The 14605-nt window shown below is 45.1% G+C and overlaps 2 protein-coding genes across 5 annotated transcripts in view; both read left to right on the forward strand.

Annotated features, from left to right (window-relative positions):
• The window catches only part of LOC147999196 (disks large homolog 5-like), a 133021-nt gene that overhangs the window by 75470 nt on the left and 42946 nt on the right, over window positions 1-14605 (forward strand). The window contains exons 1-4 of one of the 4 annotated variants that reach the window (XR_015643896.1): window positions 9835-9991; window positions 11025-11184; window positions 11652-11795; window positions 13046-13307. The exons of 1 other annotated variant lie outside the window; for it this stretch is intronic. Coding sequence is in view for 2 of the 3 variants with exons in the window: in XM_087596310.1 (XP_087452436.1) it covers window positions 9865-9991; window positions 11025-11184 (287 nt within the window). In the remaining variant the exon portion in view is untranslated. Of the gene's footprint in view, window positions 1-9834; window positions 9992-11024; window positions 11185-11651; window positions 11796-13045; window positions 13308-14605 lie in introns of those variants that run through there. 2 more of the 4 variants (XM_087596310.1, XM_087596308.1) reach the window with 2 other exon arrangements.
• Window positions 1-14605, forward strand: part of LOC147999200 (disks large homolog 5-like) — a 202808-nt gene that overhangs the window by 64650 nt on the left and 123553 nt on the right. The window lies entirely within an intron of this gene.

The following is a 14605-nucleotide window of genomic DNA, read 5'->3' on the forward strand; positions in this document are numbered from 1 at the left end:
TATGTACAATATGATATCGTTGACAAAATTGTTTATATTGATAAGAAATATATGTTGGTCCATTATCAATTTTAATTTTAGAAGGCAGTCCCATAACAGCAAAAGTTTCCAATAGATGCTGTATAACATGAGCAGTGCGTACTCCTGGCAATGGTGTAGCCCACACAAATTTTGAAAAATTATCTATGCTTACATCTATATGTGAAAGGTGACCAAACTCAGAAATATGGGTTATATCAATCTGACACGATGTATTAAGTTGCATCCTTCTGGGATTAATTTGAGATGGAACACATTTTATACATGAAGACTAACACGTAGGACAATTAGCAATAATTTGTTTGGCTTGAGAATAGGGAAGCTTATATTTAATATGTAAATATCCTGTATTGGCATGATTATGACTGTGTTCTTCTGGGGTAGCAAAGGCCACTAATTGATCTACCATATGATTGCCAAGTGTTAAAGATTCTGGAAATTTTGAATGTTATCTAGTATGTGTAATGAATATTCTAGAGTTTCATAATAACAATAGTCCTTTAATATGTGAGAATAACATTTAATATCGGCTTAGATGTAGAAACAACAGCAGTCGCAATATTCTGTACTACTCCTACAACATAAGCGGACTCAGCTATAATATTTTTACATCATGAGTAAAATCCTGGAATACATTAATTACCGCTAATAATTCATTTTGTTGTACTGACCCAAAAGAAGGTTCTTGTTCCCAAAATTAATCTTTGGTCCAATAAGCCATCTTGGTGTTAGAGCCATCTGTAAACACAGTAAAGGCTGATGGTAATGGATCAACAAAATTAGTGTATTTATCAAATTTTTTTTTGTTTTTTAAAGCAATCCCACAATTTACTATAGGGAGGATGAAATTCAACATTTCCAGTGTAAGAAATCATGGCTAATTGAAAAACCTCAGACATCTGCATTAAATATTCCCCTTTATCTTTGCTAAATGGGAAAACAATAGCAGCACAATCATATCCCCACAGAGTAACAGGTCTTTGTATGCCTTGCTGAATACTTAAAGAAATTTGTTCCTCATAATTTGTTAATGTATGGTTAAAGTTTTATTTAATATAAACCCATTCTAAAGGCAACTCATCCTGACTGAAAGTGCCTGTAGGATATTCAAGAGTATTTAAACATATAATTTAATAACTCTATCTGGATCAATACGTGCCAAATATGCATCTTTCCATTTTCAGAAAAGATACCCTTGCATGCCTTCATATAAGCATTAATATCCCCAGCCTCCTTTATAGGTAATAATGCTCTCCTGTACTCTTCATTAGCATTTTCAAAAGCAAGCATTTGCAGCAGTTGTCCTCCAGCTTCCTCTCCTACCATTGTTCTTTCCAATGTTAATTTTAATATACATAAAAACTTAATACATGGTTCATAGAAAGCTACTACCTTTTTCAACCAACCAGTATCATCCTTTATAATAAGTCGGTTGGGCCACACCTTGAATCGATGCTGGCCTAATTATAGGAAAAGAAAAAGCAGGTGAATTTGTCATCATCATCCTGTGAATCTAAAGGTCAACATGCTATCCTCGGGAAACGACTTAGAAAAACCTGCTTCAGGCAGTGGTGCAGAGTGCAAAACTTTTACTTTCGTTTTGTCTTAATGAAGCTCTAGCTTCTTGTTCTGTATTCGTTATTACCCTGTCTGCATTCATGGCCTTGAACACAGTAAAAATTACAGCCCAAAGAGACCAGAAATTGGAATCTTTTTGACCTGCCTAACAGCCTTTTTCACCTTAACTTTCACTTTGACCCAGATATCAGAATCCCTGGAACCCTCGTCAGGGAACCATGGAGTTTACTCTTGCTGTCTCTAAACACTTTTCTAAACCAGACTGATAGACATGAATTCCCTGCACTCTTAAAGATGCTTAAGCATAGCGAGATGAAGAGAAGATTTATCTTGTCCCATTTCCTTGTAATAAAATGTACTTACCTTATCTGACTGTCCAGACTTACCTTCAGGGACCCTGTTCCAGTGCCATAGGTCGACGTCTAGGGTGTTGGGAGCCCTGTGTCCGGTCGCATTCCTTTCTGTGTTTCCCGATGCTCAGTGGCCATGCCACTCCAGCATGCTTTGAAATGAACCAGTCCGCAACCACCACCACCACCACCACCACCACCACCACTACCACCACCACCACCAGCAGCAGCACCACCACCAATTTGGTTTTGTAAATAAAGTTTTATTGACATCGCCATACTCAGCATTTACATCCTGTTCAGTGCTGCTTCTGGCTGCAGCTGCAGGGCTTAGGAGCCACAGAGCCCTTTAGGCTCCCAGAGCTGAGAGCATTGACCTTTGCCTTGTTTGTGAAAGAGGTGACTGACCCCTGTGCTCGAGGTGGCCTTTCCGTGCCCTTTAACCCATAGCATAGGTCTCTGTGCCATCCTCTCCCTTTGCTGTGGTGTGCACTTCCTGGTACATTTCCGTTAGCTCTTGACATTTCCAGAGCATTGGGTCTTGCAAATTGAATTTGCATGGCACCAGGAATAGACCTGATAGTAGGGTGTGGGACACTCCCTATGGGGACCCTGCCCAGGGGCATAAGCTTACTTTTCCAGTCAACTCCCTGAACAGTGAGCCTTTGTGGGACAAGGTACTTCACGACATGACTTGACCTCTCTGCAGTGCACCCAATCCCTGCTTGGCTCAGATGTCCCCCAGAGAGGTTGTGTGAGTGTCCCCAGTAGAGGCAGCACTCTGTGTGGTGGCATTGACATGGCATCCAGGAAAGTCAAAACCAAAGAGGCATGTCGGGCAGTTGGAAGCAGATGTCTGCGTCCTTGGGGAGAAGGATGGACTAGACACTCCTGCAGGGGGTGAGCTGAGAAGCACTTCCTTGGCTTTTTCACAACCATACATCCTGCATGCCATGCTGTGTACCCATGCTGAGCTGAAGCCCCAGGCTTTGAGTCTCCCACAGCTGCTGTGTCCTGGGGCCAGAGTAGGATTAAGCAGACTTCAGCAGGAGAAAGGTGAAAACCCTGGTTGCGGGGTGGGGATGGCACAGTCATAACACACCTGCGCATGAGGCCCCTGACTTAGAGCCGTATAGCAGCTGTGACAAGCCAGCTCTGGTGACACTCATCTGCAATCTCAGCCCATGGGGGGTAGAGGCAGTAGGATCAGTTGTTTAATTATCCTTGGCTACACGGCAGGTTCGAGGCCAGCCTGGGCAACTTTGTCTATGAAAATAAGACAAAATGAGGTCTTGACTCTGAGCATCACAGTCTGTACCTGGCAGAGTTGCCCCACCCAGGTAAGAAACCCCTCTGTCCAGAGGCCATAACTGCAGGAGACCCCTGGCCAAGTGTCTATACAGCGCCCTGTTTGACTGGACTGTGCTGAGGACCAACCACGCTCTCCTCAACAGGAAGGACATGGGAGAGGCTGTTTCTGTGAGATTCCGGGCCCTGAGACGGCCAAGAATAAACCCTGTCCTTGGGAAAAGCCATGGAGACTGGGAACCTACGGGATCTCTGCAAACACCAGGGCTGGCAGAGGACTCTGATCCTCTACAGCAGCTGCTCTCAATCTGTGGGTTCTACATCAGCGCTCCTGCACACCAGACATTTACATTACAGTTCCTCACAGTAACAAAGTTACACTCATGAAGTAGCTCTCCAATAAGTTTATGTTGGGATGACAACGACATGAGGAACTGAAATAAAGAGTCACAGCATTAGGAAGGGTAAGAACCGCCATTCTATAGGAACCCAGGCATCTGCACTCGGTGTCTGGAAGTGTGATAGGCTAGACTTCACCCTCAGCGATGCCAGCATGTGGGCACCAAGCCTAGGTTCCACCCCAATGCTTACTGGATATGTGCAGGCCTGGTTCCATCAAGAAGTAATAAAGGAACCCTTGGCAAAAAAACACTGGGTACCAAACTGGTCAGGAAAACACACCCCCTCTGCTGCAACTCCTCTCAGGAGGGCTAGTCTTTCCAGGAGACCCCGGGTATAACCACACCTTGTCTCCCAGTGCTTGCCCATTGGTGTCTTGGCCATATTCAGATTTGAGGACTTTGAACAGAATAGCTTCCAGCAGATTTGCATCAATGAATCCAACAAGTAGTTGCAGTTCTACTTCATCCAGAGCACCTTCAAGCTGGAGCAGGTGAGAGTGGACACCTATTCCCCAGCCCAGCCCAGCCATCACCCTGAATGTCAGCTGTGTCCCTCAGTATCAGCAGGATGGGGCTTGGGCACCGTACGTTCCCCAGGACCTAAAGCTATGTCCTTGAACTCAGTGCCATGCTCAGCCCTTCCAGCCTCTTTCAACCCTTCTGGATGCTCAACTGCTCCTGCAGCAAGGCAGCAGTGTGCACATTCTGTCACGTCATTTGTGTGTGTGTCTACAGGAGGTCAGAGTCTGTTGCCTCTGTTCATTTCTTTTGCTGTATTTGCCTTTCTGAGGAGGCAGGACCCACAAGTATGGGAGGCAGCCACATGCATATTCTGCAGCCATGTCTGATTCCTCTGAGCCTCAGTCCCACTTACACACCTACCCTCCAACCTCCCCACTCCATGTCACCCCTGGGGCTCTGTAAACCTTCCTGCTTTCTGTCTTTATATAACTGGTGACACTCCAGCCCTCAGTCAGTGGTGTCATACAGTGTTAGTTTGTCTTTGCACTGCCTGGAGGTCTGACTTAGGAGAATGGCTACCATTCTCATTCCTGTTCAAGGGTCAGAATCTGAATCCTATGTAAGGCTGAATAATATTCCAGCACATGGCTGGGCCATGTTGAATTTACACAGTCACCTATGGATCTTATATTTTGGCTTGTAAACACACACATATAAGACTCAAGTGACACCCAAGTGGAGAATTGCTGGAGTCCTCCATGGCTTTCTGAACCGTCTGAGAGACCATCCTGTCCACAGTGTATAGGGCACCATCTACTCATAGCTCACACAGCATGAGAAGATTAGGGAGGGTTAACCTGGCTTCTCTGTCTCCTACTTTCTCCCACACTAGCCCTAGCATCTTTCTGTATTGCAGTGAATGTTTAGAACCCAGGAGGATTCCAGCTTCCTTGCTCAAATATAGCAAGTTCCTCCTTGCCTGCTTTGAGACTGAGTCTCATGCAGCCCAGGCTGTCTCTGATCTCACCATTAGTTAAAATGGCCATGAACTCCTGGTTCTCATGCCTCAGACGTCTCTGAGTGCTGGGTGACAGGTATGCACCACTCTTAAGTCCTGCCACTGGGACAAGAGTGAGCAGAGCCAGCTCTGAAGCACACACTTTGCTGGTGTCAGTGATGACTGACTTATGATCCTTTCCTCCTTGCCCATGGCCCTTCTCCTTGGTGCATGCCATCCTTCCTCCCTGTGACTCATGGGGGACACCAAGCCTGAGAATGTCAGGAAGAAGTTTACTTACTTCACTGGGTTGGAGGCTGTTAGGTTCCTGCGTCAGTAGGTGAGATTCAAGCTAGAAGGTTTGTGGCATGAGAAACGGGAACAGAACTGGCATGGCAGGAACAATTGTCACCTGGCTCTGAGAAAACCATGTGGGCAGAAACTCATCGTTGGGCAGGTAGTGAGCTCAAGACCAGGCTGGGCATTGCTCAGCGCATGTGAACAGGTATGTGTACATGGACATGTGTTTCCCCCACATGGTCACCACTTATCCAGGCACGGTGAATACTCCAAGGAGCTTTTTATGTTTTAACATTGTGTGTGTTTGTGTGTCCATACATACATATACACACATACATTCGTACATATACACGAATACACGTACATGAAAACACATGCATATACATGACTATACACATTCATGCTCACACACACATATATACACACCTACATGCATACACACATGCACACACACACATACACACACATACACACACATACACACATACACGCATACATGCATACACACATACACATATACATACACACATACACACACATACAATACATATACACACATACAAATACACCTATACACACATATAGACAGACATATACACACATATACATATACACGTTAACACATACATGCATACACACATTCATAACCACACGTGCATACAGACATATACATATATACTCACATACATGTAAGCACATGAGTGGAAGCCAGAGGACAGCTTGGCCCTTGTTTCTCTCCTTTTTACCACGTGGGTCCTGGGGATTGAGTCAAGCTCATCAGACTTGACAGCAAGCCCCTTTAACTGTAGAGCCCTCTCATTGGCTGCCAGTTGCCTCTTTCCACAAATTCTATCCATGGTGGGATGTTTAGAGTTGTTATTCTCATGATTCCTTCAGCAATAGCGCAGACATCATTTACACTGCATTAGGAGTTATAATTCATGTAGATGTCAGGAGAGCTGGAGGCGTGGATCAAGAAGAGAGCCCACTTTCAATGTCATTATGTGGTATTGCCTTAGGCCCTTTTATACACTCCCCTGACTTTGTCTGAGTATATGTTTTAGGTCTCTCTATGACTGTGCAAAGAAGTAAGAGCTAGGGCTGGGCCACAAAATAGGAAAGTACTTGTTCATCCAAAAACAAAAACAAAAAACAAACAAAGAAACAAACAAAAATAGCTCTAGGGTTAAATATTGGTGCTAGTACTGAACTACACAGCCAGAAGGTATTTTTCTAAGTAAATAACACAATATTGGGGATGACAATATGATCAAATATCCTACAACTTAAGTTTGCAATGTTACCTACATTTTATAAATCAAGTCTGACCACCGTTTTGGTTGTTTCCAATCATGTCTGAGTGCATCATCACGGGAATCCCAAGGAAAATCAGAAATGGGTTCTTGAAGCTGTTGCACAGGGCCAGTATAGACCTAAATACCACAGAGGAAACCTTGATTCTTATCTCAAGGGATCATTCACCATCCCTCTTGTCACATAACTTATGACAAGACGTCACCTTTCCTAAACTTAGCCTTTTTCCCGAGTGCTGCAGAAGGGAAGACCTGGTGTCAAGGGGTCTGGATTCACACCACAGGACACTGAATTCATTTAAATAGGTGTAGTTTATTAATGCACACACCAATACAGTTCAACCAGAGCAACAGCTCACAACTGTGTACTGGACATTGCTAGGGCCTGCTCATTGCAAGATCCACATGGGCTCATGCACAAGTGCTGGAAATGCTGCTGTCTATGGCCCTGTCTCAGGACATTTTACACATAATTGTTCCTATTTTCCTTGAATCTATTGGGTCCTATGTGAAGAATACACTTGGGGAACTTGTTAAGATTAACAAACCTCATAACATACAGAACATAACAGGGTATGTGACCAGCACCACACAGTTCAACGTCAGAGTTTTTTGTTCTTTGTTAGTGTTTTTCTTGGCATTCATGATGTGGAGGCGTATTACAGAACAATAGGAAAGAGCTGGCTGCTGTGTAACAAATTCGCTGCTATTAAGGTAGGTATGGGGGCAAGACCTCAGCAGTAGCCCTTAAGATGGGAAGGAGATGATGTGTTTGATAACTGAAAGGAGCTGCCTCAGCTGTGTTTCTCTGCTTGCTCAGTGCCCATTCAACATCACTCTGTCCCTGAAGAGGAACTCAAGGTCTGCCCCCTGCTGCCTGTGAGCCAGGAAGAGGCACAGAAAGGCAAGGCCACAGAACTGGTTTCCAATCCCTCAGTAGTGCTGGATTTCCAATAATGTACTTGTATACACAAATACACTGTGGTAAGTTGCAATAGATACTAATCATTTCTCACATAGGGCAGCACTTGATTGACTACAACTAATTCTATTAAAAAAAAGAAACCTGGCTCTTGTAGAAATATATAAAGAAATATCTAGGATGGTGGGGGATGAATTCTGCCCTGGACTGAACTCGTGGAAGTGGGGTTGGGAGAAAGATGCATGGTTAAATAGCCCACCAGGTTCACATTGTGTCAATTGATTTAATCTAAGGACAAAGAAGTGGAGTATCTCTGATCGCTTTCTTCTAGTCCCTTTAAAGCATCACTGGGGTTTGAACTCAGAACTTCACACTTCTTGATGGGGCAACTACACTCAAGGAAGCTTAAGATTTTCATAGGCACAGTATTATGCTATATATACAGAGTAGATAATACTAAGATGTTCAGATGGTGATGTCCATTTGTATGCACTCTTAATGTGGACCTAAAAAAAGAGAGATCAAGGTCCTTAAAATAGAAAGATCAGTTCCAGTTGTTTTCTACCATTCCAAACAGAACGACTGGTAGGGAGAGAATGGTAAATAATCGAGAATTCGTAGATGATGCTTTGAATGAAGTGTGGATTTCTGTGCTGGTTTAAAACAGGGTCTCAAGTATCACATGTTGCCCTCTACCTGGCTGGCCAGGATCACTTTGAGCCTTGATAAACCTCCTTTCACTTTGCAATGAATAGGCTTATAAGAGTGGCCTCCAAGGACTGTGCAGACAGCATTAGCCTTTCACAGTTGAGGTGTATAACCCACAACTATAGTTTTAGCCATGTTTTTCCATGTCTGTCAGCTATTTCAGATTGTTGCTGTTATATGCCTGACAATCAAGGATGCAGAAAAATAACCTGATACAGAGTAAGGACATGGTGACCACATGGTGATCACATGGTGCCTCTTCCGTACGTTCTGGATGAGGTTTGTTAAAATTCCAATATTGCAAAAAGCTTTATATAGGGCCCATCACATTAAGGGTCACTATGCACTGTTCTATCTAAAATGGCCTAATCAGAACTGACTCCCATATAACACTTCCTGCAATCCTCATATGAGAAGCTTGAGCTTTTAGTTTTGACTTTTTCTTTTCTCGTTCTTTCTTATTTTTTGCTATATAAGTTGAGACAAAGATAGTTAAGGCCATGAATTTGCCCCCAAAATTTGAACTACAGATGTGATCAATCAGTGTTAGTGGGTGCATTCTATAAAGTATTCATTTTTTACCATGATAGATGCTTTTGTGTTTGGTGGGGTGGCCATTTCCCAGTGTACAGGTGCTGGGACCTTGCTCTATCCACTTAATGATGTTTATAGCCTCATTTTAGACGTTTCTGTGCACCCTCTATATCTCTTGTGTATTTTATTTTTCTGATAGAAGCTCATGGTACATCTTACTCAGGCCTGTGAGCAGTGCTCCTTTGGTGACATTGGTGCAGAGAGGAGAACCCCACAAGCAGCATGAGGTTCCCGTCATTGGTGGCTCCAATATTGCACTTTCCTCTGCCAACAGGTCTCCACACATTTCCTAGCACCTTAAAGACTTGAACTCTTTCTCCTAAGGAATTTTCTGGCAATTGTCGATTGCTAAGCACATGACTTCATGAGTGTTCCCCTAACACACACGCATGTTGTAACCTACCATGCAGGCTATTTCTTGATGTGATATAAAGCACCTGTACATAATGAGACAGGAGAAATTTTGACTGCATATTCAAGCTGGTGTGAAATCTCAGGAAGTTTTAATGGCTAACATTGGTGAATGAGGACAATGTGAGTTAGGATGAGACATTTTTTGGGAAAGATTTGAAAGGAAACATTCATTTAGATGCATAGGAATTACTAAGGTTTTATAATCAAGCCTTGAGGAAAATTTGGCTTTGGAAGCAGGAGATGCTCAGTGGCTCTGCCCCAGGAAAGTCTCCTGGAAAGGGCACCTCTGCTTATGCTCAGTACAGGGAGAACATTAGCAGGAAGGCAAAGTCAGCTCCCCATGACATCAGTTGTCCCTTCTTGGACATTCTATTGTCTCCTAGAGAGTTCTGGCATCCTCTGTGATGTCACCAGTGTTGTAGTGACAACCAGTGCCCTAGTTTCTCTCAGTCTGAGTCTGGCGGTTACAAGCTAAGACATGTTTTCCCGTCTTCGCAAGCTTTTTGGGAGGGGGAACGTCGATTCTGGAGAGACTAGAGTGAAGGAGTCTGGCCTTTCGTCTCAAAGTAATGATGGACAAAGACAGCACTTCTGGGGAATGTGGAGTAAGTTCTGGGCAGTGTATTTTGAGTTTCCTGCCAGGGTGGCTGCAGGCTTAAGCTGACCTTTCTAGCAATGGGCCACAGCAACTGGAGCATCTGAAAAGGAATTGAATTTCCACGAATATCACAATTCCCTAAAGTCAAGGATTTCAGAACTTTAGTTTCCCCATCCCCACTGGGAGGATATGGTAAGGCCAATGCTATTATACTGTGAACTTCTGGTCTTTACTTTTCAGTTCATTTGCTCTGTTACATTGATATAATAACACCATCAGTGGTCATGGAGGGTCCACCTTTTCTGAGTTTAGACAGGGCAGCAATGTATTTCACTATCATTGCTTCTTTAAATACAGTGGGTATCTGACAGTAGTAACAGGGAGAGATTGTGCTTCAGGCAATAATCTTATGTTCTTAGACCTTCTCCGATTTCTTCTAACTGGCAGGGTCATCGTTTGCTTTATATATTAGAGGTTGTATGTTACAAAAATTTTTCTACAATACCAAAACTATTTGGAACGTGTAGACCAAGATTCAGCCTGTAACCTATTCGCACTTCTGGGGCATTTGGTATTTCACATAGGGACACTGATAAGTCTGTTGAACATATCCTCCCTGGAAATGCGTTTTAAATCCAAAGTTGTTGCTTTAGAGTATCAGGGTAGGACATCTGAGTGTCTCCAATCACTCAAGTTTTGTGGATGGTGAATTTATCATCTGAGTTCTGAAGCCACAGGGGTGAGGGTCCTGAAACCAAGCTGTACCCTGTTCAGCTGATAATAATCCTGGAGAAGCCATCTCCGTGGTACATGTAAGCATGTGATGTCCAGCATAGGGAACACCTGGCTGCTTACATCTTTTGGTCTCTATAGAGTAGTGCGAGAACTGAGATCCCCTGAGGAGGTCTCTTAAGCATAGACCAATCGCCTAGCAGTGACACTGGGTTCCAGGCTTGTTCTCCTGTTTAGGCCTCACTGTGATCTATGTACACTCTATGCATTCTCCCCATGCAGGTTCACTTGTGTTCTTCTACCTACAGACGCTGGGATAGAAACATCTTCCCATGGCACTGACCTAAGCAAGAATCAGGCCATGAAGGAAAAGGAGAGGCTGATTAAAGAGCTGCAGCTCATTACCGAGGAGAGAAATGACCTGAGAGATCGCCTGAGGTTTCTGACAGAGAGATCCATGAAGAACAGGTATGAATCACACCAAATGCTCTTGTTTCATTCCTGGGTCTGCAAGGTCACCTTTTTCTTATCCTGTTAAGGTTTTGGGTTCTAGAAAGCTGTGCCTCCCTAACCACCCTGTGCTATCCTCACCTCCCATATAGTGGAGATTCAGAACCTTACCCTTCCTCAGGAGTGAGATTGAAAATGGACTCATCTGCTTCCACTTATTTAAAAGCAGAACTTGTGGTCTGAATGAAGAATTCAGGGATAAAGTCAGGGAGAGTGAGTTCCCAGTGTGCATTTGCAAAGCCCTTGACAGCTGGTGGCTTTGCAAGATTGTAATTGCAGTGAGTTTCTGGTGAGTCTCTGTACTTGCTAGGCAGGGGACTGAGTGCTGGAAGATCCAGGCAGTAGCCTGGAGTAATATAGGACCCACCCTGAGTTCATATATTCCTAAATGCCGATGTTCATTGTATTCTATCATTTGGGGCCAGGCCACACTTCAGGCCAAATCCATATTATGAAGGCCTGGAGAGAATGGAGGAGGCGGTCATGTCAATTCTGCACAACTTAGAGATGGAGAACACTGAGGTCCATGAGAACAACCATAAGCTGAAGAAGGAGATTACCTTCTCTAGGTAAGTCCTGGTCAGAAAGGCTGTCACTTGTGGAATGGCCATTTCTGACTTTCTTTGTTCTGGATTGGACGGTCTTCATCTATGAGTCTATCTCTTGTGCTGTTTACACATCAGTGTGCCAGGGTCATTAGGACTCAGTTTTCAGTTCCATATGTCACCAAGGTTAAAGCCAATGACAAGTACTAATTTGACATTTGCACTTGGTTCTTATCCCAAAGGTGCTTCCTACACAAGAGGTCACATGACCACAGAGTGTCAATTGTTCAAGAACCAAGAAATTGTTCAAAACTCTACATAGGATCCAATCTATCACATGGATATGCAATTTTAGATATGTTATTCATCTGTCACCATTTCTAGACTGCAGCTTCAAAAAGAGCAGCAAAATATGCTTGCACAATAATTCAGTTTCTGAAAAGTGGTTAACTTCCCAGAATACTTGTGCATAGGCAGAGCAATGAACAATTCCATTACATGAGGTGGTTGGCTGGTTGTGAGTGTAAATTAGAAAGGTTACTAAAAGACTGTTACTCATCCCAGGATTGTCTAGGCATCTTCAGAAGGCTCTAGATAGAACAGTACTGATTGAAGTCAGCAGAAGGTTATTAGGCTGACCTGGACCTATGGTGTCACACCAGGTTTTATAAAATTCAGTGCGTGGACCACATGGTTAGCATGACCTTCTCTTGGTTCTACTGACCTCCTTTGAGGGTGTTGGCCCACTACTAATTGATGTTGGCCCCATGCATTGGGCTTTCATGGATAGTTGTAGATCCATGTTCTTTCTCAGAGGTGTGGACACTAATTGGTGTCTCTCTCTCTCTCTCTCTCTCTCTCTCTCTCTCTCTCTGTCTCTCTCTGTCTGTCTCTCTCTCTCTCTCACACTCTCTCTCTCTGTCTCTCTCTGTCTCTCTCTCTCTGTCTCTCTCTCTCTCTGTCTCTCTCTCTCTCTCTCTCTCTCTGTCTCTCTCTCTTTCTCTCTCTCAAAGTTTTGAAGCACAGCAGAAGAATCTCTGGGACTCTAAGCCTGAGCAACCTCATCTGTGAGCCACAGCTTCTGTGTGAGAGCTCCTTTGTGTGAGAGGCATAGGGTGACTGAGGAAGGTTGCTGGTGTCCATCCCTGGCCTGCATGTGCATGCATACAGACACATGGATACATGCACACGCTGAGTTCCCCTCATCCAATCCTGAAATCTGAAAACACTGAATTTCAAATCCAGGCGTTCTCCTAACCTACACCTTCCCTCAGGAATTGGAGATGAGGCCTTGCAGGAATCCTCAACCAGTGAGACTGGCCCAGACCTTCTGAGATCCATTCTGCCCCAGGAGAACACAGCAGGTGTTATCAGGACAACACAGAAACTCAAGACTCCAGCCTGATGCAGGGACCGCCTGCTGGGTTAGGAGAAGACTCAGCATCAGGTTCCTGAATGAAAACATCACCTCTGAACACACAGGGTCGCTGTGGCTATGCCTTCAAGGCATCTTCAGCAGCAGCTTAAATGGACTAGGTATGACTATGGGAATCTGCCTGCAGGGTGATGTGGGAATCCTGTTGCTAAGGCTTGATCGCTAGATGTTGCCACAGAAACCCTTGAACTCTTCTTGGAGTACAGTCCAGGCAGAGGCTGAACACAAAACATTCTGATTATGAACTGAGTTTAACAGATAATCCGGAACCTGAAGGCCACAGGTCCAAAGGTCTGCACTGCAGGGGTGAGGCATCACTGCAGGGATGACCACACAGTGCAGGGGTGAGGTGTCACTGCAGGAATGACCACACACTGCAGGGGTGAGGTGTCACTGCGCGGATGACCACACACTGCAGGGGTGAGGCATCACTGCAGGAATGACCACACACTGCAGGGGTGAGATGTCACTGCAGGGATGACCACACACTGCAGGGGTGAGGAGTCACTGCAGGGATGACCACACACTGCAGGGGTGAGGCGTCACTGCAGGGATGACCACACACTGCAGGGGTGAGGAGTCACTGCAGGGATGACCACACACTGCAGGGGTGAGGTGTCACTGCGCGGATGACCACACACTGCAGGGGTGAGGTGTCACTGCGCGGATGACCACACACTGCAGGGGTGAGGCATCACTGCAGGGATGACCACACACTGCAGGGGTGAGGAGTCACTGCGGGGATGACCACACACTGCAGGGGTGAGGTGTCACTGCAGGGATGACCACACACTGCAGGCGTGAGGAGTCACTGCGGGGATGACCACACACTGCAGGGGTGTGGTGTCATTGCGGGGATGACCACACACTGCAGGGGTGAGGTGTCACTGCGGGGATGACCACACTGCAGGGGTGAGGTGTCTCTGCAGGGATGACCAGGAAGTTGACTGAGCTCCTCAGGGCTCTCCCTGTCCTGAATGTGCTTCCCTTCTAGGTGAGCACTGCAGCTTTCAGGGTGCTGGAGCCCTGTGTGGGCAGCAGTAGAAACTGCTAGCCTTGTTATTCACAGCTGAAACTATCACACAGGGCATTCCAGAAGTGAACACCACCAAAGTGGGGCCTTTCACAGCATTCTGGGTAGGATGGCACAAAGCCCCATGACAATTTCGCCTGTGATCCATACCAAATGTCTGCTGTCACTGCCTGTCTCTTAGGAGCCACCTGGATGATCCAGGGGATGGTCCTGAAGAAAAGGCTTGGCAAAATTGAGGTCTCCAAAGCCAGAGGAGCAGTGAGGAGGTGCAGGGGCCGTAGACCATGGAGACTGATATATGCTGATGTTAGACTACCCAGACTCATCCCTGTGTCCAAGTCTGGATGTCACAGAGGCACCTGGCAA

This window comes from Rattus norvegicus, chromosome 19, assembly GCF_021556685.1.
Source record: "Rattus norvegicus strain SHRSP/BbbUtx chromosome 19, alternate assembly SHRSP_T2T, whole genome shotgun sequence".
Taxonomy (NCBI): Eukaryota; Metazoa; Chordata; class Mammalia; order Rodentia; family Muridae; genus Rattus; species Rattus norvegicus.